We start from the raw sequence: 25,920 nt of genomic DNA, 5'->3' as shown, positions 1-25,920 counted from the left end.
TGTGATTGTGACACATTTTTTAGGGACACATTTTTCATGGACACATTTTTCATCCACTGTTTGCCAGAGCGTCTAGATTAGGGAGATGCCCATGAGTGGTGAGCTGATTTGGTGGCACCACCAAATATCAGACTATTTCCCACACTTAAATGTGGCCAGAACCTCACTGAAATAATAGATTAGGACTGGCTGTTGAAGACCAGAGTTCAGTCCAGCTGCATCAACCTACAGAGACACAAGCTGAGTAGAGACAGGAAATCATTCCCATTTGCTCCTGGGGTGACTCCAGTCTTCCCAAGCCCATCCTCCTTGTATTAATTAAGGTTGCAGTGGGTAGGTAGGTTTCTCCTCAGCTGTTGTCAATCTATTGCCTATTTCCAGCAGGGAAATAACAGCCAGGAGGTGACTTAGTTGTCCCTTCCTTCACTTCCTCTCGAGTTCAAAGCCTGTCCTGGTAATAAACAGAAGGCACACACCAACAACTTGATTTGCTGCCCCATTAGTAGTGATTTTAATAATAACCATAAATGTTTGGGTTTTTTTCCTTTTAAATATTTTTCTGGTACAAATGTCAGTGTTCTAGTGGAAGGTGTGCATGCCCATAGCAGGGGGCTGGAACTAAACAATATTTAGAGGTCCCTTCAACCCAAACCATTGTGCGACTCTGAATTTCCAAGGCGTGATGATGTTCAGAAACCTTCAACAATGCCAAAAGAAGGCCAAATATTTCACACAACATCTGCTTGGTCTTTTCTGCTGGGTGTGAACTCTTCTCTCAAACAGGCCCAGAAGTAATCTGGGCAGGTTTCTCTGTCCATTTCCATAAGCTTGGGATGCCTGGTTTGGGATACACCTGCCTGGTGTGATCTCTGCCCTCTGTTGAATTTTGCAGGTGAAATTGTGCACACAGGAGCACTCTCCAGGGGAAGAAGTTCAGATGGACAGGGGTGATGTCCATGTTAACATAAATAAAATAACACAGAGGTGCAATCCACTGCCCTGCAATATGTTTACCACAGCCCCTTGCATGCTTTAGTCCTAGCCAAGTAATACTCTCCCAAGTAATTCTGGTGTTCTTAGGTGCAGTTTGGGAGTTTGTGTGTGCCAAGGAACATTCCCAGCTGGTCTAGTGGATGAATTCATCCTATTTTTGAAGCTGAGCTGGTTTAGAAGATGAATGCAACCAGATCATGTCAGCTGGCCTCGGTGTCTGGGAATCCTCCTGGGCACATTTAATTTACTGGTGAAGATGTAGCCAGAATGTCTCTTCAGGACCATCCATTACTTAAATATCTGTGTTGAAGCCGATTTTTTTTTTTTTTTTTGCACTAGTCTGATTGTATCCCACTGCCTCTGGTTTTAAAGATCTTATTTTTCCCTTTTGGCTGCTGTAACTAATCTGGGACATGATCTGTTGTCTTCATAAATCTGTGCTGTGTGGGTTCACTCAGTCTTCAAAGATGCTCAAGTTCCAAGAGCTGCTGTTTCTTTTTCATTTTCCAATTCTGAGGTGATTAAGCAACTTTGACTATAGTGAATTAAAAGTCATCTTTTCTCTTGTGCAGTTTATGTGTTAGGTTTTTTTGAAAAGTTTTTGTTATTTTTTGCCTTTTTAGGGTATCTCATCACTATTTAGATAGTCAGCAAAGTCATTGCTGACTCTGAGTATGGAGAGCTGGCAAAGAAAAATCTGACGATGGCAACCTCATTTTTAGCTCTATCAATGCCTCCCATGCTCCTGAGTGGCTTGAAATTGAACATATCCTCATCCCTGGAAGTGTTCCAGGTCAGGTTGGATGGGGTTTTAGACAACCTGGTCTAGTGGAAGGTATCTCTGCCCATGGCCAACTCTTAGTATGGCCATTTACAAAATCATTAAAATCCCTTTTGCTCCAGACCAGATTGATTGCACTCAAACTGGGATGGTCACAAATCACATGAAGCCTCAGACAGTTCCTAGACACAGTTTTGGTCAGTGCTAGCTGATCTAGACAAAAAAACATGCCAAATGTTCTAAGAATGTGAAATATTTGTGATTGAGTACTAGATCTAAGGCATAAACCTTCATAAGTGTGGACATAGCCTCAGTGTACCTCTTTTAAAGACTAATGGAAAATGTCTGTGGTCCACTGTGGCCCAGAAAGTGGAAAATATATGATTCAAGCTTTTGACACTTTTCATCATGGACAGTATGTTTAACATGCCATCCCTGCCCCAATCCCAGACCAAGAAAAGTCTCTGTGGCAGTTCAGATGTTTATGCTGGGTTTTTTCTGTCTGCTATGAAAGAAATTCAGCCCATCAAGATCTCAGACATTGTTCCTGGCTTCCATATTCATAGCTAAGCTCTGAGGTGTTCTGACCCTCTTCATTCCACACTGGCATCACTGATGTTGAGAGTTATTCCCCCTTCTATGAGAGACGTTTGGTCTCTGCGAGTAGAAGGACTGTCAGGTTACTGTTCCCCTCAAATCCTTCTTATTGATCTCTCAAATATGTAATAAAAACAAGAGCATAGGCAAAATAAACCCTGAGGAAGCAAAGGACAGGGCTGAGTGATGCCTTCCAGTTCTTTCAGTGATTTGTGCTGCTTAGAGCAGGAAGGAGAAAAATGTGGAGAGTACAGGAGATGCTTGGGCAGCGTTCAAATTGCCAATTTTCATTGGTGCTGCTTGCTCAAATTGTATGTAAGGGTAGAGCCAGAACTATCCTGGTTCACAATATACTCCATGCAGAGCCTTTTTTCATTAAGTGCCTTTATACTTCTCTTAAACATTTTTTCACTTGTTATTAAGTTGACAGAATTGAGATCTCAGTTTTAGTGGTTGTTCCCAAATTTACTGTATAAAATTTGGCATTACCTGGGAAAATATTAACTACCTGGGCTTGAATTATATGAAGAATCTGAATATTAAACTGGTCTGTAGGTGCAGGTCCTTGGAAACCCTTATTTCCAGCAGGAGGAGGAGGTGAATTGCCATGCTGGAATTGGAAGTTGGATCTGGTGTAGGTCTCTGTAGGGCTCAGCTCCTAAAAGGTAAATCTCCCTTTCTCTTCCTGCTCTCTTCTTTCATCTAAGCCATCTGAGGAGGATCTCACTGACAGCTTTTTGCAGCATAGCAAAGGAGAGTCCTACCTCCACTGCCCCCCCAGCCACAACACCATCCAGGCAGACAATCCCAACCCATTCTCACTCCAGACTAGCACTGTCAGCTTGCACAAACCACCAGGATGATCTCTAAACAGCCATGGAAGCACTGCTTTGGTGAAACACGGGGCATTGATCTCCCCTGATCATCCTGTTTGCTCCTGGGGTGGCTGGAAGTGCCTGGAGGTGGGACATGGATGTGGTGCCTCCGAGATGTCGCATGGGCTGTGGTGGCACAGACCTGATCAGCGTCCACATGTCCCTGGGATGCCTGCTGGATGCTCCTGCAAAGGTCAGGCATCTCTAGAGCCCTCCCAGAAGGTTTTTAATGGAGTGAGCTGCTAGCTTTTATCCTTCCTCATAATTTCATGAGGCAGAATCCCCCCACCTGCCCCAGGCAAGCAGCCAGCCTGCCACCAGCTATTCCCTTTAAAATTATGATGAAGCTTGAAATAAAACACAGCCATGGACTGAACCCTCTAACCCTCAGTCCAAAGGTATTAAGGCTGCTGGTTGATAGATACAATATCTAGTTCTTGGAAATGTTTTGCTTCTAGCACCCCTGGACGATTAGGAAGAGAGGACTTGGCGAAAAAGATAATGATTCTGTATTTGCTGTGGAAATGACAAGTGCAATTAGAATTGCCAACTGAGTTGTGATCAAAATTCTGATTAATTACTTACTGCTATTTCACAGAGAAGAAATTAGTGCGTATCTAATTGGCATTACTGAAATGTATTCTGTGCCTTGCTTGCATAAATTAAATGTAAAGAACAAATCTACTGCGTGTCCATGAGAGGGAGAGAAAGAGATGGAGCAAAAGTGAGTGTGTGATACTGGGCAAGATCCTCAGGTGATGCAAATCAGGGCTGCTCTGGTGAAATCCCTGGATGGTGAGGCTCAGACCCAGAATGCTAAAAGAGGCACTTTGATTTGGGTGTTTACTGGGGGTCTGTGCTGTAAGAAAAGAAGAGGTCAGGCTGGAGGATCACAGCAGCCTTTCTTCCAGTCTTATCAAATCTCACTTTATCAAAACCAGTCACAGCAGTATGAAATCCTATTTTCAGCTTGTGAAACCACGGCACCAACCCCCACCATACCATCAGAGACTCGCTATCGTGTGATTTTTGTTTGCTTATTTATTTCAATTTCAGCTCTGCACATGCTCCAGGCACATATACAATAATGGCAATTACACATTGTACAAAGCACATCAATAATTTTAGTATGAAAGAGAAGGAAAAGGCAGAGATTTGAGTGCTTTAATCGGCAGGACCATATTATGTCAATGAAGCAGGGACACGGAGGACTGATTAGATAAATTCTCCCTTGCAGTTCCAGCACCCGGCACTGAAGTGCCCACCATGTTCTGAAAATTAAATGCATGCATTAAAAATGTATTTGCATTTATTTTCCCTCTGGTGTCTTTTTTTTTGTGTAAGATTCTAACAAACAGAATCTTATGGAAAAGAAAAGAAAACATCCCTAGATGGGAGCTTTGGCAGTGTATTTGCTATTTTTTTTCTTTAAGGAAGTCAACTTGGTACCTTGATGGAGAAGGCTGTGCCAGTGGGGATGAGATGAGCTTCCTCCTCCCTGCTCCCCTCAATTAACTTTTATTCTTCCAGGTGAAACAGGAGAAAGGTTGCAGAAGTGGGGAAGCAAATAGACCCTGTGAATTTGCTAATCTGTGGAATTGTTAATTTGAAAGAATTTTTTCTCCTAAAGAGGAGTCTGTCTTGCATACTGTAAGTGTAGCTGCACTGAATTTAAAGGGTCATTTCAATAATCCCCAAAACTGTGATGAAATCAGCAGTCCTATTAATTACCTTGCAGCATCTTGCCATTATCCTTGCCTTCCCTTGCCTTTGGCCTATCCTCATTACAGTGGCATGGAAATATATGTCCAAACCACAAAATATTCTTTTTTTTTTTTAATAATTTCCCATTCTTTCCATAATGACCTGGTGTCCTGCCTCTTACACAAATATTTCACTTCCCCCCACTTGAGTCTGAAAGGGCACAGCCATCACCAGCCAGCTGTAACGTCCTTTCTTTTCCTGCCTTCCTTTCTCTCTTATCTCCATGATCTTCTCTCCCCTGCCTCCTCCCCCCAGACAGCTTTATTAAATTCAGACCTCTACTTCTGAGGCCTCTCTGTCTGAGCTCCTGCTCCCTGTAAGACATGGAGAGTGAAATGGAAAAAATGTCAAGATTCCCTTATATTCCTCCCCTCCTCAATGTTCTTGGCAGCACAGGGTTGCTTCCCACAGCACATCCTTCTGGCTGGATGTTCAGGTTACTGTATGTAGTGTTGCCAGAATTATTTACCATTTTGTGACTCCAGGGAAACAAACCATGCAAGAAAATGTGAATCTATTTTTGACAACTGACAACACGTGCTTGACATAAAGTACCACCCTTTTGGGAAGGATTTGAGTTGGAAAGGGGAATTACATGTAAAGAGAATTTCTGTGGCTTTCATGGAGAGTGGTTGTAGCCCAGATTGCCTTGATAAGGCAATACAGCTTTGGAAGTAGATTGCTCCAGTTTTCTACCTGCTGGATTAGCCTCGGTACTTAGCTCTGAGCACTTTGTGTACTCTGACTGTGGAATGAGCCTTTCCATCCTAGTGGGACACAAACACAACCTACAAGTCTTCAGCCTGCTGTGCCCTGTGACTGCCACATGAGACTTGGGAAAATTGAACAAACCGTGCCAGATGGGCTCTTTGAAGGCTCTCCAAAGCATCTTGACTCTTCATGGCACTGAAAGACACTCCCTGATGGCCCAAACCAGCAGAAATTCTTGTGGAGATTCTTGCTGACAGCTTTTCAACTGAGCTTTGCAACTGGTGTGTCAAGAAAATTAAATGTGTTCTGATATTTCTGATGACATGGAACAAACAAGTAAAAACTGTACTTGGGCTTGTCTGATGGGTGTATCTGGCAATGCAGGTGTTATACCAAAAAAAAGCCAGACCAAAATTGTCCATGCTGACAATTCTCTTCATAAAAGTTAGATAACGTAAACTATTATACATGAAGGGCATCCTTTAAATTCCAGCAGGGTGCCTGAACTAAGAAGCCTTGGAGAATGCTGAATTGTTCTGCCTATCTAACACAGTATCAGTGCTTTTTAAATTTTTTTTCCTGGTAAACTAAAACTCTAAAAACTCTCAAAGAAGAAAATCTGCCCAATGCACGTCTCTGGTTTCCTGTGCACAGATAATATTTTCTGACCTGACAGCCTTGATGAGGTTTTGAAGAAATTGAATACTTTTATACTTAGCCCCATAATGACAGCAATGATAAACAAACACATAGTGCCCTAACACCAAGAGTCTCAAAAATGTTATCAACTGTCATCATTTAGGGCTTGAGCATAGGGTAAGTGCCCTCAATAACATTTATTTTCTATTTTCCACAATGATCTGGAGGACTGCCCAGTGCAGGAATGAAGCTCTGTAATTTTATTTTCAGATAGGGTCAAGACATCAGCTGTTTTACATTGGCCTCATGCTGTCATCAGCTCGACCACCTGAGGAAGTGGCGTGCTGGGAATGCATTTTAACCATCCAAACAGGGACATCCAAACCTCTGCAAGCTCAACCACCAGAAATTACAAGGAAAAGCAGAGAACAAATGGGCTTCGGTTTTGCTTCCTTCTAACACCATGCAATGGGTTGTTACATCTCTTTTCTGCTTCCCATTGCAGCTGGGGATGTTTTCAGACTAAACAAGTCCCTGAAACCTGAAACTTGGCCATCACTTATGGAAGTGCCCTGTGCAGCATGGTTAATAAATAAAAAAGTTAAGAAAAATATAAAGACAACGTCTCCACTATTAACAAAAGACTCTTCAAAGCTACTCTTTTGCTCTGGGCTTTTACAATAATAAGCTGAAAAAATACATTAGAGAGCAGACTCTTTTCTAGCCACTTCATATTTCATTTTGCCTCTCACTTGTCTATTTATTTTCACGTCTTTCCTGATTACTTCTCAATTGTAGAAAGACAACATTAGGCACAATGAGTTTTAAATATACTCCCTGGCCAAAATAACTCCAAGGGCTGTCTGAAATTTCAAACAGCTCTCTAGTAAGTCTGGAATAAAATAGAAAGGAAGTGATCCTTACTACTTAGAGCAGAGCAATCAGGACTGTGGGTGATTTCAGTGCTTAACCAATACATTTATTATTTTTCTCCATGGGCACCATCCCACACAACGAGGATGAGTGTGACTCTGTCCATTCACCTTTATATGAACTTGAAGAACACTGTCTGGTAAAGCACAAGAGATGTTCCAGCTCCAAATGTACTCCCTTCCTGTTGGAGCAGTCCAGAAGGCTTGGGATGGGACAAGGACCAGGATTTGGACTACATGAGTATAAAAATTCTTTGCAAAATCAACCCTCAAAGCTTCTTCAAACCATCTTGAAAGTATCTGAAGTTCTGAATGAACATGTCATTGGGTCACAGATATTCTCCAAGTAATTTTCAACCCTGGCAGCTCCTCTGGACATACTCTAACCTGGGAGTTTTGTCCTATGAAAGCTAAAACCTAAAATGTATATATGGTATGATTTGTGATAAAGCCCTCAAAAGTCTGATGTAACTTTATAGTTAGCCTTGCTCTGAGTAGAAGTTTGAAATATATGACATCTGGAAATCCCTTCCAACCTACTTTTTTTCTCCCAAGATTCATTCTAAGCATGGTATTTTAGGGTTATGCTGACAGACATTTGATTTTTTGGAAGTGGTGTTTGAAACCAGTGTGGTTCTGTTCCTGCATCCATGTTTGTTCTAGAGGTTAGAAATATTTTTTTAGGGAGTTGTTCTATTTGCTCAACTCTTTTTGGATAAGTTCTCTAATTTTGGGCATTCCAAGGTATTTTGCTGAGGGCCCCCTCTGTTTCCTTTGTTGGGTGCACTGTTCAGGAGCAGAGAGATCCTTGGTTTTCAGGGTGACTGCACCTGGCACATGTGGGAGGATGCCATGGCTTGGTCACCAGAACTACAAAAGCCAAATGCAGAGTTTGGTCTTTTTCAGGGTCTTCCTCAAACTGTGTTTGTAGCTTGTTTATGTCTCTGTCAGGGATAGGGGAGTTTCTTTCTAATTTTTAATTTGATGGTAGTTACTTCATCTCCCTCCTTTCTCTCTTTCCTGTCATTCAAAACTGAAGAAGATGGTTATTTAGAAGTGTGTACAGAGCTATCATTTCCCTCTTATTTCAGAACATGAACATGGATTGGCCTGGCTGTTCCACAAGCCTCATTAGCATCATCATTAGTGCTTGGGCTCATTTTACCCAATGGCCCTGGCACTTAGTGCTGTGGTTTAATGGCAAGGTGGTGATTGGCCAAAGGTTGGACTTGATGATCTCAGAGATCTTTTCTAAACTTAATGATTTGGTGATTCTCCGATTCTAAAGACAGGCCTCCAGCCCAAAATATGTGTCTAGGTCCCACACATAGCCAGCAGAGACAGATACCTCCAGAAGTGATGCAATCCATCCAAAGAAAAGCAGGAATGAATGACCCTCTAAAAGCCTCTCTTCTCCCCCTTTCTAATGATTATTGTCTAGATGAACAGCTTAGACCAGACAATTAGCTTAGACTAGATGCTTAACATTTAGGCAGCTAGAATTAATGTGATGAATCCCTTCTATGTGCTCAGATAATGACTGTAGCCTTTGTGTCTCAAATTTTAGCTCTGCAATATGTTTTCATAGGTGTTCAGATTCTGCACCGTGCTCTCAGATTAATTTCGACTCCCAAGGCTTAAAATGCTTGCCTCCCATTACTGTTCATTGTCATAAATATGTCATGGCATAATATAGCTGTCTGTACCCATAATGAAATCCTTCTGCTTTAAGATTCAAGTCCGCAGCCCATACAGGACTAATATTGCTGAAAATCATCCTAATAATGTCACAGGGACTCTTGTGCTTGTGAACCTTTCTGTTATGAGCACAGGCTCTTGGGCTGAACCTCCAGCCAAGGCAGGTGCAAGTAAGATTTTAACATATTTTTATAACTTAGATGGGGAAAGAAAGAAGAAAAGAAAAGAAAAGAAAAGAAAAGAAAAGAAAAGAAAAGAAAAGAAAAGAAAAGAAAAGAAAAGAAAAGAAAAGAAAAGAAAAGAAAAGAAAATAAAAGAAAAGAAAAGAAAAGAAAAGAAAAGAAAAGAAAAGAAAAGAAAAGAAAAGAAAAGAAAAGAAAAGAAAAGAAAAGAAGCACTCTAAAGTAATTACTATAAATCTGTAATTGCAATGTTCCAAAAAAGAAATTAATATAACCTGCTGAAAAAATCCTTCACTTATATTAGTCCTCCCAGATTCCTAAACAATTGGTTTCAAGCTCTTGCTACTTACATATTTTTTTTTTACCAGAAAGATGATCTTCAGATTTCCAACCTAAGCCTCCCTTGTTAAAATACTAATACTTTTATTTTGTTATCTCTGTATTGGATATGGGAAACCAGCCTTCCTTCCTAACAATTGTTATAAAAATTCTATAAACTAATTATGCCTTTTACTATGCTAACTGAAATGTCTGGGCTGAAATCGGGATATATGAAATATGTTTTATTAAATGGCATTGCTGGGGAAAAATGGCTTTTAATAATAGGGTTTACAGACAAAAAAAAAAATCTACACAGACCAAATAAATTTTAATTTCTCAGGGAAAGTTAAAAACTTAGTAAAAGTTTGGTATTTAGTCAAAATGTTGTTTGTCAATGAAAAAGGGAGAAAATAGAACAAATGGAAGCTTCTTTTCTGCCCTCTCAACCTATTTCTTACAGAAATTATTGTCATTTTAAAGCTTATTTCTAACCCAAATACTTCCAGAAACTGCAGATATTTGGCATTTTCCTTCTAGCCAGCTTCTAGTGGAAAATCACTCAGTCTCTTTGTGAGCATGTTCCCAGGACCAAAGAACTGTTCTAATTGGGAAGAAATGATAATAATAATAGCAGTAAAGTGGAGTTCCCTGAAAATTTTATTTTGAGGCAGTTCATTTTATGCCCTAACTTTATTTTTGCAGAAGAAAAGGATGATTTGTCTTTGCAGTGACTGCAGGCCAAGGAAGGAGAGCGAAGCTGAGAACCTCCCCATCCATAACACGATGGTCTGAATAGAGTTCAAGTTTATTTGACTAATTCTTTCATCACTTGTCAGAGAACATACTTTTGTTTGTGGTAACAAAAAAAGCTCTTTCCTCTCCCGTTTCTCCTGCGAGTAGCACAAGCACTTGTGTGGAGCACAAATTACCGTAACCATTATGATGTTTGCTGTCAAACTCATTTATTTATGCAACTGCTGTGGAAAGGCCTGGGGCCCAAAAGCAACCCTGAAAGATTTCAGAGCCCTGGTGTGGGGTCATGAAAGGGAAAGTGAGGGGGAGGGAGAAGCCTCCACTGGTTATGAGAAAGGAACTGACACAGGAAATGGTCACATATGGCACAGATTTATTGTGTCCGGGACTTCCCATTCAAAACTCATTATATCCACAGCTCAGAGCAGTGCGTGGCACAGCCACATTCATTTTTAGGTCTGGCATCTGACAAAACTGCTGTTCTGCTTTCAGGTGGTGGTGGTGGTGGTGGTGGTGGTAATTTTATCATTCCTAGACCAGAGAGATGGTGACTGGAACTGTGTCAGCAACAGCTCTGCTGTTTGCTGCTCCTCATCTTTATTTTGAGCCACACGTATGGGTGTGACTAAAGCTTCAGTCAGTGAGGTTGCTGATCAAGAGAAGAGTAAACTCCTCTTAAAAATACCTAAAGGAAATCAGGATTATCTTCAAGGGGAGGAAAATGGGAAAAGCTTTGCTAGTGACACAAGAAAAGAACTGATACTTGTGGAACATTATGTTTTTCAAAGGTGAAATAATAGGGATGAAAAAATTACTCTCTTTGTATTTTTATTTGTCTTTTCTGGGAGACAGGACTCATCTTACATAGAGATGGCTTTTTGGATGGTGGTTAATCACTTCAAGAGGTTTGTGAGAATAGTTTGTTTGTCTTACCTGCTTCATGAGATCATCTAAAAGTTCCAGTCCACACTGTTTAACCAATTTTGCCTCCATGCACAATAAAATATCTGGTAACACTTTTGTCACAGCATTGCATTTGCTCCTGAAATAAGCATTATGGGGACCTTTGTGTTGTCAGGATCACTAAAATGACCAAAGTTCCCAAGTCATTAATCATAATACAGAAAAAAATAGTTCCAAATTCTGTCTTTCTGATTTAGTAAAATTATGCACAAGCGGCTCTGGGCCAGTGCTGACAGTAGCAGGAATGGGTCTCTGCCCAGTCCAGCAGCACTGGGGTATGGACACTGGAGCTTCTTATTGCACCAAGAGTACAGCTCCAAACCCACTTTTGTCCCAGCCAACACAGAAGTGCCCAAAATAACTCCTGGGTGCTTTCCAAAAATTATCACGAGTCAGGAGCCAGTTCAAAAATTCAGTTTGGAGGTGATCACTGTCTTCTGGAGGGTCCATTGCTTTAATTCTATGGCAGGGCTGTGTCAGATGGCCTCAGGGACTAGAACCTGACTTGGCACTGGTTATTTTATAAGTTTTGATGGATAAAATGCTCTAGAAGCTCAGTTCCTGCTGATTCTTCTGGACACAAGTATTTCCAAGTGTGGCACCTTGTAATCCAGAAGATTTGTGGAATTAAAAGGAAAATCCCGTTATCCAGCCTGGTCTGGGCACAATCTCTAAAGGGCCCTTCCAGATTTACTCACCCACCTCCTTTGAGAGGGATCAAGATATTTTCTCCTGGCTGGGTTATTATTCTCCCCCCAACTTTTCATGGGTTTCTAAGACAGGTTTGGTGTTTTCTCTCAAATACAAAGACCAACAAAGATCTCTCTGACTCAAGAGGTTCCTGACCTGTAAATCAGTGAAAGCTTGAGGAGCATTTTGAGTGAACATTGCTATACAAATGGTTCCCATACTCTTTTTGATCCCTGTTGGAGAGCATTCTGACCTCAGAGATTTGCTGGTCTCTCTTTTTAAAACTGATGCTTTGAGGTCAAGAATGAATTATTATTATTATTATTATTATTATAGTCTCTGGGAACTGTAAAACTGTAATTTTTTGTTCATGACTGGGACAGATATATTGTCATCTGTAATGTGTGCCTTCCCTCTCAGGCGTGGGGAGCTCTCAAGTGTTGATGCAAACCTAAATATGTGTAACTATATGAAAGTGGCAAATAACACTTGATTTTAAGAGAATAATTAGTTTCAATATGTGTGGCCATAGCAAAGCACACAATGAATGCAAGAACAAATATTTCATGTATTACACCTGTTTTTCTTTGGATTTGCATGTGAAAGGGAAGGGTGAATGCAGATCTCAGGATGTGTAAGAAGAGAGTTTTATGACAGAGCTTCATTCAAAGGAAGCACAAATAACTGGCTTTTCTCTTCTTGGGCACCTAGTTTTACAAACCTTGAAGGAACACAGTATTTTTGAGTTCACAAATGTGGCTAAAATTGGCTTGGGGGGGTCAAAGTTTTTTATAGAAGAACGGTAAACAGGAGAGTATAAAACCCCCACACAGACTGATGTTATGAGACTCATTTCCTTCCAAGATAATTTTCTTTAAAAGAAAGAATTAACAGCCTAAAGCAGTCATTCTATTTTTATTTACATGGTCCCTGCTATGAGTACATATTTATTTGTGTGTGTGTTCCCATGGTTTAACCCCAGCTGGCAACTCAGCCTCACAGAGCCCCTCAATCACTCAGCCCTGGTGGGATGGGAGAGAGAACTGGAAGGATAAAAGGGAGAGAACCTGGGGGTTGAGATAAAGACCTTTAAACAAGGGAAGTAAAAGTTGTGTAAGCAAGCAAAGCAAAACAAATAATCCATTCACCACTTCCCATGGGCAGGGAGGTGTTCAGCCACTCCAGTGGGACTCCACCACAGGTTGCAGTGACTTGGGAAAATAAATGCCATCACTCCAAATGTCCTCCCCTTCCTTCTTCTTACCCCAGCTTTATAGGCTAAGCATGAACCCACATGGTCTGGGATATTCTGTGGGTCAGCTGTTCTGGCTGTGTCCCCTCCCAAATCCTAGTGCACCCCCAGCCCATTCACTGGTGGGGTGAGGAGCAGAAAAGGCTTCAACTCTGTGCAAGCCCCTCTCAGCAATAATGAAAACATCTCTGTGCTGTTAACACCATTTTCAGCACAAATCCAAAACACAGCCCAAAACAGCTACTGCAAAGAAAATTAACTCTGCCTGAACCAAACCCAGCACATTTGTAAACAAACACATAAGAAACATTTGTACCACTGTGCCTTCCTCTGCAACTGAACTCAGAATAATTTACCTTTTCTGGATTTCCAAGGTGCTGTTCCTGGGCCCTTTTTTTCCCCCTTTATTTCCCATTTGAATGTCAGCAGGTCAAAAGGAACAGTTAATGCTGATGAATATTTCCCTCTCAGCAAAGATATGTGCTGGCCAGCCCAAGGCCAATGCATTGCAATTTCTAAACAGTGTCCCATTTATCTCTCCTCTCCCCCTTCCTCCCCTCCTTGCTTTTGTATTTTTGTAGCTATAATTGTAGTTAAATTAGAAATAACTGACGGGCAAATGCAGTCAGATGGAAAGAAAATTGTGGGAGATTTATTTTATTTTGATAAAAAACTGACATTGCCTTTTGTTTTTGTCAGAAAGAGTCTCTATTTTCCCCTGTACCATGAATTGTGGAATCTATCACGAAATGGGTAAAAATTATTGAAGCAAATGGTGGTGTTAACCTGAAGGGGAAAATCATTAATGTTGATGTATTTCATTCAATTTTAAATGTAGAATTTATTTTATTTTATTTATTTGGCATTGGGGAACAAGGGAAAAGCCAGGAGACTTGTATAGGACTCTATGTGCCTTTAAGTCAGAACATCTATTTTAAAAAATGCTTTTCTCTCCTTCCACCTCTCTCCATTTTTCTAAATAAAGGATATGATGTGGTGATGGTGGCAGCGGTGGAGGTTTTTTCCCTAAGCAAAGAGGGCCCCCTCGGCGCATTATTCTTTTCAAATGTGAAATGAGGTGGAAAATCCTCATTTCACGACAGGAAGGACAAATATTGACACAAAGTTAATATTTGTCAGGAGCCCTAGAAGCAACCTGAGTTGCTAAAATCTCATCTAGATATATGTGCTGGTGTGTTTATGTATATAAATAAATAATAAATTTGCCTTGATGATGGGTGGAACCTGCAGAAAGCAAAGTCTGCTCGCTGAGGTGGAGGAATTATCTGCAGAGGGTGAACAAACACATGCACATTCCATGTATCAGTTCTCTCTCTTCTTGTGTGGAGCAGGAAAAACAGGCGAATTCATGAGCCCAAAGCACACATGTCCCCTTCCTCTGCCTGGGTACACAAGATCGCAGCATGAAATTCAACATTATATGAGTATCTTCAAATTTCCCACACATGTCTAAGGACTATAGCTGACTCTTTTTTCCCAATTTTTTTTCTCCCTCTCTCACACACACGTGTGTGTGTGTGTGTGTGTGTGTGTGCAAACACATACAAATAGAACCTGTGTAATCCAATTTCACCCATGGCAGGGGGATGCTTCTGGAATTTATCACTGCTATTGTTCATCACCGATGTAAATAGCACATGTCAGCTCAATATTCAGTGGTCACTCAGTATTTATTAAGTCCTGTCCACTCTGGCCTTTTTTAGAGGAAAGCCCTGAGGCAGATTAGCTGCTGGCCGTGACACGCCGCGTCACTTATCTGTTCTCATTGATTATCAGAGTCAGCTGTGGCCAGGACTCACTTTTTTCTTCTCCTCTCCGACCCCCTCTTACAAGCACCCCTGCTTGGATTTTCATGAGGAAATAATCAGATTAGGGCTTCAGCGGCGAGTTCATATGGAGTTCTCTTTCTCCAATGTGCTACTAACCGAATAAACGTGTTTTGTGGTAAATTGTAAATGACATTATGATTACTAAGGCCAGCATGGGTTTCATTTAAAAGTGATCGAAATTGCAGGCTGCAGAAATTGTGACTGGCAGATAAGGCCATTTGGAAGAAGACAAGCAGTGATGCGTGTGTGTGTGCACGGGTGTGTGTGTGTGCAGGAAACCAAGCCAGCCCCCTTTGCAAGGCAGGCGGGGCCAAGGAAAGTTCTGAGAAATCATGAAGTATCATCAAATCCCATTTGTAGACATGAGAAATGTCACCAGGGGGAGATGGGGTGTTTCCAGGAGAGCCGTGGATGAGATGTGTCAGCCTTTGTGGGCAGGCTGCTGGCGGCACAGTGCGTTCTCCCAGCGCTCCGGGACAATTCCAGTGTCTCTGAGCACAGCATTTCCACTTCTGTTCTGAACAGAGCTGTCCCTCACTCTCTTTTTTGCCTCCAGCACAAACTGACAGCAGAATACACTGAAAAGCAAAAAAAAAAAAAAAAAAAAAAAAAAACCACCAAAAAACAGGGAAAAGTAAGAAAAGGGAAGCAAATTTGTAAGCTGGTGTCTAAAAATAGGGGGGATTGTACAGATCCCATCTCATTTGGACATCCTCCCTGAGCAGAGCTCAACATTTATGTAATTCCGTTGCTTCCCTCAGGGACGTGCAGAGGGAGAGCTCATTCTGGGTAATGTTCACAAGCCACAGGCTGCACATGATGATTCCCCTGGAAATACATAATGCACAGGATCCTGGCTTTGAGATGCAACTAAAGGCAGAGCCCAGAATTATTTAATGGAATCACAGAATGGCTTGAGTTGGAAGTAACCTTAAAGATCATCCCCAGGTAGACAGGGACACCTTCCACTGCACCACGTTGCTCAGAGCCCATCTAACACTTCTCATAGTTAATTTATTTTTTAGAAGTCTGCTACTTTTATCTAGCAGAAATTTTCACATAATGTGTCCTTGATAAGTGATGTCTTTTAGCCCTAATATCCTCTTATTCATCCAGAAGTTTGTGACTCTTAAGGATGTTGCTGTCCCTTATTTTTTATGTGAACTGAATGCATGTGCCCATGTGCTGAATGAGGAGCACAGAGCTGGTTTGGACACTGGCCACGCTTTGCCCAACACATTTGTGAGCACAGCTGACTAAGGAAGGAGCAGGCTAGGTGAGGGAAGGAGAATTCTAGCTGACTACAGCAGCAAGTTCCTCCTTTGATTTTATTATGAAGAGAGGAAGGAAAAACAGAAACCTACATATTTTTTCTAAGATGCTCCAGGCAGAAATGTTTATGTTTTTGGTGCCTGTATCTGAACTCATTTACTTTTATTCTCTCTTTATAATCAGTGGTGATCTCATCATTACAGCTTGAGGCACAATTTCTCTCATCTTAAAGCAGAGACTGTATTTAGTTAGATGGAGCACACTATAAACTTATAGCACCATTCAGGATTTTGACAAAGGTATGGAGTGGCAGCACAAGGGGGAATGGCACAAAACTAACAGGGGTAGGGTTAAATTTGATATTGCAACGAAATTCTTTACTGTGAGGATGTTGAGACATTGGATGCCCAGAGAAGCTGTGAATTCCCCATCCCTGGAAGTGTTCAGGGATAGGTAGGATGGGGGCCTGAGCAACCTGGTCTAGTGGAAGGTGGCCCTTTGCAGGAGGGTTGGAACTAGATGATAATTAAGGTCCAACCTTACAACCCAAACCATTCTGTGAGCCTATGGTTCTTTTACATTAAGTGAAAGAACAAAGTGTTACCAGAAGTGGCTTTTGCACTTCCATTCATTGTGTGTTACACCTACAGATGTTGCAGCTACCAAAAGAAGTCCAGGTGACATTCTGCACTTGTGTTTAAGTGACAGGATCCCACCTATGGTTAATAAAATTATAGGATTGTAAAATGCAATCCAGATGACTAAATAGAAGTATTTTAGGGTGAATTCCATTGTTTTAAACTGCTTTGAAGAGATGGCTGGGAAATTCAGTGTGTTTCAGTTACACAAATGTGTGTTTAGTGTGATTTCTGGTGCTGTGGGGTGTCCTTGCAAGGCATATGTCTTCTATAGACCCTGTGTCACATATCTCTGGTACCTCAAGACATCTCAAACAAATCTAGACACCTGCCTGTGAGCAAATGGTTGAAATTCCAGATCTCAACTGACTGCAGTGGGAGTTTGGACATTTGTAACATGTGTGAGAGTCTCCTATATTTGTAGGTATCTGAATCTGATGGTTTCTTCCAGCTTCTCACTTGATGAGGTGGTTCACCACTGGAGTAGATTAATGATGTTCTGGTCCTTTCTAGTGTTTTCTGTTTGAAGTGCAGTCTCTGTGAGTGGGATGAGACAGCATTTTGTAGGGTTAAATTATCTTTGCAAAGACTTGCAGTCATGCCCTGATTCATTACTCTGCTACAGGCTTGGGACCAGGAAAAATGTAGAAGGCACAAGGACATAGGGACAAAGTGCTGGGTCAGACAAAAAGTCTGTCTTGCATGTGTGCTCTTTCAATGGATGCTGTAGTTTTATATGTTGAAAAAACAAGGTAGGTACATGTGTTGCTTCTCTGTCATTTGTTTTCAGTCCTCAGCAATCTTCAATTCCAAGGCATCTAGAGGTAGATGCAGTTTCTACCTATTTAATACCTCTCAGTGTCCAGGCTTCTCTTAAAACTGTGTAAAATTTTAACACAGGCAAAGTGACTTTTAATTTGGAATGGGAAAATAAGGACCTATTAAAAAATTGAGATGATGTTTGAAACAATTAATTTTTTTTTCCCCCATCTCCCTTTATTCTCTTCCAGGAATTTACAGAGATGACAGCAAGTGTCTCTTCAAGCCCTCAGTACAAGGCTACTTCTGCAAACAGACAGATCATGCACTTGTCATCTTAGAAAACTTGGATTCCAGTGTGGACAGCCAGAGACTGTTCCCAGTGGTTACAATGACTGGCAGCTTTATGGACACCTTCACTGATGAGACCTCGCATTCTTTGTGCCACCCTGCAGAGCATTGTTCTGCTTTCTTCTCTGTTCTGCCCTCCACCAAAATCACCACAGTTTGCTTCCCAGACCTGGCACCTCTGGCTTTCAGACTCTACCTCCTCAGTGGCCAAAACACAACCAGGCTGCCCCTTGCCATGTTCTTCTCTGAACCACTCAGCCTTCGTGTTTTCATCCAAGGGAATTATGTCTCTCCGACCCCATCTTCTTTTTCACTGAACTCAGGGGCAGGGGCCAATTACTTCAGCTTTGAGGACAACCTTCTCTATGTTCTCCTCCACGAGAAGAAACCTGTGGAAATAGTTGCTGGCCTTTCCCTTCTTGTGGCTTTCACGGTAACTGAGGCTGCTGGGGAGGAGGGTGAGGCAACCATAGCACATCGATTGGCTGATTTCTTGAAGATTGGTCATGACCAAGTCAGAGTGGTCTATAATGTGCTGGGAAGTGAAAGCACTTTGCAGGTAATCTCAGCCAATGCCAGCAAAAAGAGATATCACTGCCCTAACATGGCATTTTGCACAGCATTTCAGAGCAGATACAGCCCACAGGAAGAGGGGACACAACCAGGGAGCACCCGGGCTCTGCATCCACCTGACGGGGCTGGTCCATCCAGAGTGCTGATCATTGAGCTTGGTGATCTTCCAGGTCATCCAAGAAATGAGCTGACAAGTGACAGCCTAAAGAGTTTGGCCAGAACAATTATCAACACTCATCAGACCGGAGAACTTCAGAGTGGCCTTGGCTTGCCAGTTGACACCTTAATGGTGACTCAGTCTGTTTTGCTGTCCCCAAGAGAAGGTAACAGTAGGTAAGTAGCAGACGAATCACCACCAGATACTGATTAAACTGTAGTGAGGTACTTTGTCCACTTGATGTACTTATTAATTTCTCCATTGACTGAAATATGACTAACCATGCTGAAACATGTTATAAAATTTTCATTACTTGTCCAGAGAAACTGTGGCTGCCCCATTCCTGAAAGTGTCCAAGGCCAAGTTGGACAAGGCTTGGTGTAACCTGCTCTTTTGGAAGGTATCCCTACCCATGGCATGGGGTAGAAAAAAATCACCTTTAAGATCCCTTCCAACCCAGACCATTCCATGATTCTGTGATGTCAGAGCTATGCCCAAGTTCTAGCTGGATTCCCAAGCATCAATTACCTTGTTTTTCTGTTGGTGCTCATGTGCCTCTCGAATGCAGAGATGTCAGTGGTGCCTTAAATGAGGAACAGAGTTCCTGGAAGTCTGCCTTGAAACTATGGAGAATTGGGTTAATTCAGGCCATCATAGCTCTTAAATTCTAAATAATTAAATCTATGAATGTTTATAAATTGATGTGGCAGCAGGGGTGCATTATTAAAGGTGGGTTGTTGCCTTAACTATCTTGAAGATCTAAACATTTATTCATATACTTTTAAAATTTAAGGCCTGCAGGATAGAAGCCACTACTCTTCACATTGATGCCTTAGTGTCGACTCTAAGTATTGATTATTTTTACCTAAAATTCTAGAAATCCATCTGGTCTCAATGATTCAGTAGCTGGACACATCCAATACTACCTGAACATGTGCCCAGGTGTTGGATCCTATTCTTTTTCTTTCTGTCACAAATACTTGCTAATTTCCTCCTGTCAGCCTCTACCTCCAGATTCCCATGAGAGAACCTGGTTTCTTTCCTCCACTTTTACATCAGTAGCTTTCTGGGCATTGACTTTTCCTCCTCCTCCTCCATATACCTTCAAAGTAATCAAATCACCTCACTGTCTGCTTCGGAAAAAAAATCAAAATATTTGGGTTCTGGCAAGTCTTTCTTTTTCTTTCTTTCTTTCTTTCTTTCTTTCTTTCTTTCTTTCTTTCTTTCTTTCTTTCTTTCTTTCTTTCTTTCTTTCTTTCTTTCTTTCTTTCTTTCTTTCTTTCTTTCTTTCTTTCTTTCTTTCTTTCTTTCTTTCTTTCTTTCTTTCTTTCTCTCTGTTTTCTGAATCTGTTTGGAAGTGGGTATGACTGAAAGTCAAGGTTTCCTTCTTGGCGGATTCCCCAACTTTGGACATTTTTAAGATTCAACTGCACAGGGTGCTGAGCCACCTTGACAAAACCATGATTTTTCCAAGAAAGGTTGGACCACAGGATCATTGAGGTCTCTTCCAACCCAGTATTCTATGGTTGTATAGAATTGATGCCAAATGCAAAAGTATTAAATGGTATTAAATGGTATTAAATCCTCTTTTCTACTGGCACAATTCAATGATTCCATTAGCCCATTCTCCCACAGAAACAGGAGAGCTTCCTGGTCTTCTGCTTGCTCACTGTAGTGAGCAAACTTTTCAGTTCTGACTCTCCAGACCCAGTTCTCTTTGTTTGCCCAGGTCCTACATCCCACATGATGTGGGCCCGTATGCTTGACTTTTCTGCTGGTAATTTATCAGCCACAAAAACTCCCATGCATTTTATCAGTAGTGACTTTATATTTGTATCTCCATGCAGATACAGCAACAGATCTGCATCTCATTTTGACAAAAGAACACAGGATACTCTTTTGCTTTACAATAATTTCCCCCTGGATCTCCCTTTTGAGTCCTGCCAGTCGCAGAGTTTTTGGTCAGTTTTGTACATACTAAATTTTATTGATATTCAATACCAAGACTCACTTTTTAAAGGTCTTTTTTCCTTCTCCTCTACAGCAACAAGGAGCCCTTTCTCTCCCTCCTTCCTCTGTCCCCATCTTGCTCTTTTTAGCCTCTTACAGCCGCTATTTGCACAGCCCAGATGTCAGCCCTTATCTGCAGAGGAGGCTGTGAAGAGTGGGGCTGGGATGGGAGCAGACAGCAGTGTATTTCAGCATCAGATCCTGAAACTGTATTAAAAGCATATGGGTAATATGAAAAAGGTAATATCCCATCTGTTTTTAATAGGGGACGGAGGATTTGATGTTTGGCCATCTTATTGTGTACTCTCTTGATATTGCATAATGTTATTTTTTGATGTTGTGCACTACTGAGGCTTATCCAAGTATAAGTATATTCCATATATTCCATCTATGCAAGAAAGAAATTGGATTTGTCTAAGAATTACCCTCTGAAATTAATACCACATCCTTTCCCATTTACTGCTGACCCATGGACCATCCTGATGTCTGCCAGTGATACAAACTGTTCACATGCTTAACTTTTCTAGTAGACCTTGTGTGGTTCATGGTGGAAAAGCAGCCAGAAGGAGGACAATGGTCTGTGACTGTAGGAATCCTTGTTTTGTTGTTTTCATTTTGGTTTGTTGGTTTCAGCTGTAGGTGGTTTTTGTTTGCTTGTTTGTTTGCGAGTTTGTTTTTTTTAGGGGGCAGGATATTATTTTTGTTTTCTTTTGGGTTGGGTGGGTTGTTTTGTTTTGTTTTGTTTTGTTTTGTTTTGCTTTGCTCTTGTGCTTTTGGTTTTGGGGTTTTGTTGGTTTTTTTTGTGGTGTTGCATTAAGCTCAATGAGGAATTCTTAAGTGCAAGATCAGATCTTAAATCAGGGCCAATTCTGAAGATATACTGCATTTTGGATCAGCTGAACCAACATCACTGTTGTGAGTGGGGCTGTTCGTATTACGCTGAAGGACACTGCAAAATGGGACAGCAGGAAAATGATGTGGGAAATGTTACAGCGGCTGTGAGGCCCTGGTACAGGTTGCCCAGAGAAGCTGAGCTGCCTCTGGATCCCTGGAAATGTCCAAGGCCAGGCTGGATGGGTCTTGGAGCAACCTGAACTAGTGGAAGGGGTGGAACTGGATCATCTTTAAGATCCCTTCCTGCTCAAAGCATTCCATTATTTACATGATCCCAAGACATGATCCCAAGAGACCCTCTGAAGGAGGGAAGCACCATCTTCTGTGTGCCAGCAAGGAAACCTCAAGGCTGCCTTTTTTTCAGGCAGAAATGACATCTCCACGCTGGGACTGCTGTCCCAGCTGTGTTTTGTCTTCCTGTCTGTGCACACTCTGTGAAAAGATTCCAAGCAGCATGGACCAGGAGAGTTGCCTAGGATGGAGGATGTTTTACTACAGACGCAAGAGCAGTGCTAAAAGCCTTGGATTCCCTGTCCCAGTTATGGGAAGACCTGGGATCTTTATTGAAGAGAACATTCACATCACCAGATCACAGGACTGGCTCAGAACTCACCCACCCTCAGCTGCTCGGGCTCCTCTGCACTGTTATTTATTGCTCCCCATCAGTCATAGCTTTTCTGGAATTACTCATGGCTGACATTTCCGATGCAATAAAGCCACAGATAACCTGTGAAATGAAATCAGGGTTTTCCTGTTGGGACATGTACTGTCCCCAGTGTCTATCTGTCTCCATTTAAGCAGCACATGCTGGCACAGGCACAGATAATTGGGCTGGAATTACAAGTCAGACAAAGAATTCCAGTGTATTTTTCTGTGGAAGGAAAAAGGGAATATTTTCATACCTGAGTCATGCGAAACCCAGTTGGACCATCAGAAATACACAGAACCTGCACTCCTGCCAGGCCCATCTCCTTGGGCTTTCAGAGCAGTGAATTGTCCTGCATCATTATCATTCTCAACAACTCTCAATTTCAGAGAGACCTTTTCTCTCAGAAAGGAGGTTGGAGCCAGGGGAAGGTTGATCTCTTCTCCCAGGTAACAAGCAACAGGAAAAGAGAGAACAGCCTCAAGTTGCAAAAAACTCCCATCAGGGGAGGTTTATGTTGGATATTAGGGGAAAAAATCATTCACTGAAAGAGTGGTCAGGCATTGGGACAGGCTTGCCAGGGCAGGAGTGGAGTCACCACCCCTGGAAGTGCTCAAGAGGTGAATGAATGGGACATTTGGGGACATGGTTGGGAGGTCAACACAGTGGTGCTGAGTTAATGGCTGCATAAATAGTATTAGAAGTATTTCCCAACCATAATAATTTTATGGTTTTGTAACACAACCACAACTACAAAAAGATCTTTAATCAGCACAGTCTGGAGGCTTATTTGCAGCCCAGGACAGTGAGGCTGAAGGGGAGCCTTGGAAGCCCGGCTGTGGTAAGGTATTAGTCAGTAGGTCTGTATATCACACTGCCAAGCCTTTAAAAAATATGGCTTGTCTGTTATGATTTGAAGTGCTTATATACATGATTTTAATTTAACTCCTTTGTTAGGGTCACTTCAAGCACGGCTCATTAATTTGTCAAGAGAAGACAGAGGTGATTGCTGTGACTGCTATAGTCTTGCACAGCTGGAGAGTCAGAGATGCCTATCACACAGTTTATCTTCCAGTAAAATGCCTGTGTATAATAGATACTGTGATATATTTACAGATAGAAATCCCTGGTTTGCAAAATCTTCCTAATATCAATATAAATAAGACAGAATAGGAAGCACAATGATAAATATATTGTGTATCTTTGTGCAGGTGCCTTTATACAAAATCAGGAATATAATTCTGGGCAGTTGTCCAGAATCCATTTAGTCCCTATTCTCACTCTACTTCAGGGTGCTTTGCTCCTTCTTAATTGACCTCTAACTGGACACAAACTGAATTTGGTTTTTGTTGAGAGTTATGTTTGAGGTAGCGTATGAAAAATGGTGCTTTTGCAGGAAATTTGAGGCTCACAGCAAGGAATAAAAGGGAAGCAAATTATCAAAGAATGGCTCATTCCAATGGCAATTCCCATGCAGAGCACTAAATGAGATATTACAACTAATTCCCTGTGTCACGTGGCACATATGCAGGCAGCAGGAATGGAGCTCAAACTAGATGAATTCTGACCCCTCCTAACCCCAAAGTTCTTGGATTTGGTAACTTTTGTGAAGATTTTAGGCAGGCTGCTCTGTGGAATTGCACAGGGTTTTATAAAAAAGAAAGACTTGACAGCTCTTTTCCTGCATTTCCTCTTTTCCTCCAGTGAGCAGGCAAAGGCAGGATGGTAAAAATCTCCATGTCAAGAAGTGCAGATATTGTAACACCTGAGGTTATTTCAAAGTTTTATTTGCTGCACTCCTCAAGTGTGTGAAGGTGTGGAAGCGATGATACTCAGGAGCTTAAAGTAAGCTTAAAATCTCCTTTAATTTAAACTTATTTAATTTTAGGTTAGATATTCACAGAATTAGACTTAGGTTAAATATTCAGTGTAGAGAGCATATTCTTGTGTAAAATATGCCAGTCACTCACAGCTGATGTACAAAAAAGGACAAAATCAGTTCAAGTAAAAGGAAGGAGATTTATGATGATCATTTATGATGGAAACGGAGTTTATTTTAAGAAATAAGGAAGAGCATCATAAAACCATTTAGTAAAGAGTTTGTTTAATTTGGCAAAGCAAATCAGGAAGATATCTTTCTATCTGTGAAAATATGTTGCAAAAGTAAATACCAGTCAGGAATATCTTGATAGTAATGGACAATGACAGCACAGGAACAAAAGCATATAAGGCATTGAGAGGTAAATTTGCACTTAAAAATAGAAGCAGGTTCCTTCTCAGATAATGAACTGGAAGAGCCTTGCAATAGAACTGGAAAGAGAACATTTCACATTTCCATTCAAGACTATTTTCTATATTTTTTCCACACACGGCCAAAATTATATCATGAATTTTATTTATTTATTTATTTACTTAATAGTTTGGGGTTAGTTGAGGTGGCCAACATCTCTTTTACAGTCTAGTAAAAAGGTTGGAAAGTCCACATGAAAAACCTAGAGGGTTTTCCATCAGAGAAAATTCTGGTTCTGTAATGGGTTCTTTATGGGTGTGATGGGATAAGAAATATCATGAGTATGAAGTGGGGGTTAAAACTTGAACGAAAAGTGTCATGTCAAATAAAACTGCCTGACCAAAAGTACTTTTGGAATCAATATGAATTTTTTATTGTCAATTCGTAATTCTTTTCTTAGTGGAAAACTTAGTTATGGGATGGGCTGGAAGAAGTAGATGGTCATTGGGAACTTCGAGACTCAGACACATCTTCCCACAGTGAAAGTGGCGACAATGGATGTAAAAAGAGTTTATGTGAAGGGATTCGGTGTCAATAGAATATTTATCCGTCTTATCAATAGTGAAATTTTAGTCTGTTTCTAATTTTTTGCTTCTGGTAGAATTGAAATTTGGCATCAAAACTTAATTGTCAATGTAAAGAAGACCCAGCCATACCAGGGATGATGGTGCCACAAAATGTCTTTAATTATGTAGAGATTAGGCCCCAGATCTACTGTTTTAACTTTTTTTTTCCTTCATATTTAAAACAAGGAAGGAAAACTAAGGAGGTATGTTTTGACCTAAGTCCATGGTCAATAGAGTAACTGAATTGCTGCTTAAATGTAAATGTTTTTCATTCAGACTGTTCCAAACAAGCACAAAATATGATGTCTGTCCATAAGACTGTTTGGTTTTGAAGGGGAAAATACCAAAAGCAGCCCTTCGTGTATGAGCCTTGTGTGAAGCCAGCACTTCCCTTGCAAGTTTTCCAACAAATCTCCAAACTACCATCCATGGATCTTCACATTGGCCCTCTAATAATAGTAGATAAATAAAATTACAGTTTTCCACCACTGCTTTCCTGGGCAGGAACCATTCTGACAGTGTAGGGTTAAGAGGGTCAATCACCAAGACACATTTCACCCCTAAGCCTTAAATTTTAAACTAAATTTCTGTTAGTATCTAGTGTACCTGGTGAACGTATCCAAGAATTTGTCATTCCCACTCAAAGGTGACAGCTGTGAATTACAAGATTCAGGCAATTAGGAGTCCTACCCTCCATATAGCTCTGGTTGCTTGCTCTGACAATGGCTTTCCAAAACTCAGCTGGCTCCTCTGCAGGAAAGGA

General features: G+C 41.2%; 1 protein-coding gene across 1 annotated transcript in view; it reads left to right on the top strand.

The window, feature by feature from the left end:
- Positions 1–25,920, top strand: part of PKHD1 (PKHD1 ciliary IPT domain containing fibrocystin/polyductin) — a 240,386-nt gene that overhangs the window by 193,290 nt on the left and 21,176 nt on the right. The window contains exon 60 of the mRNA XM_059469299.1: positions 17,922–18,927. Coding sequence (XP_059325282.1) covers positions 17,922–18,927 — 1,006 coding nt within the window. The remainder of the gene's footprint in view (positions 1–17,921; positions 18,928–25,920) is intronic.

This window comes from Ammospiza nelsoni, chromosome 3 (genome assembly GCF_027579445.1).
Source record: "Ammospiza nelsoni isolate bAmmNel1 chromosome 3, bAmmNel1.pri, whole genome shotgun sequence".
In the NCBI taxonomy this organism is placed as follows: Eukaryota; Metazoa; Chordata; class Aves; order Passeriformes; family Passerellidae; genus Ammospiza; species Ammospiza nelsoni.
Note: the sequence above shows the minus strand (reverse complement) of the source record. Positions and strands in the feature narration are given on the sequence as shown.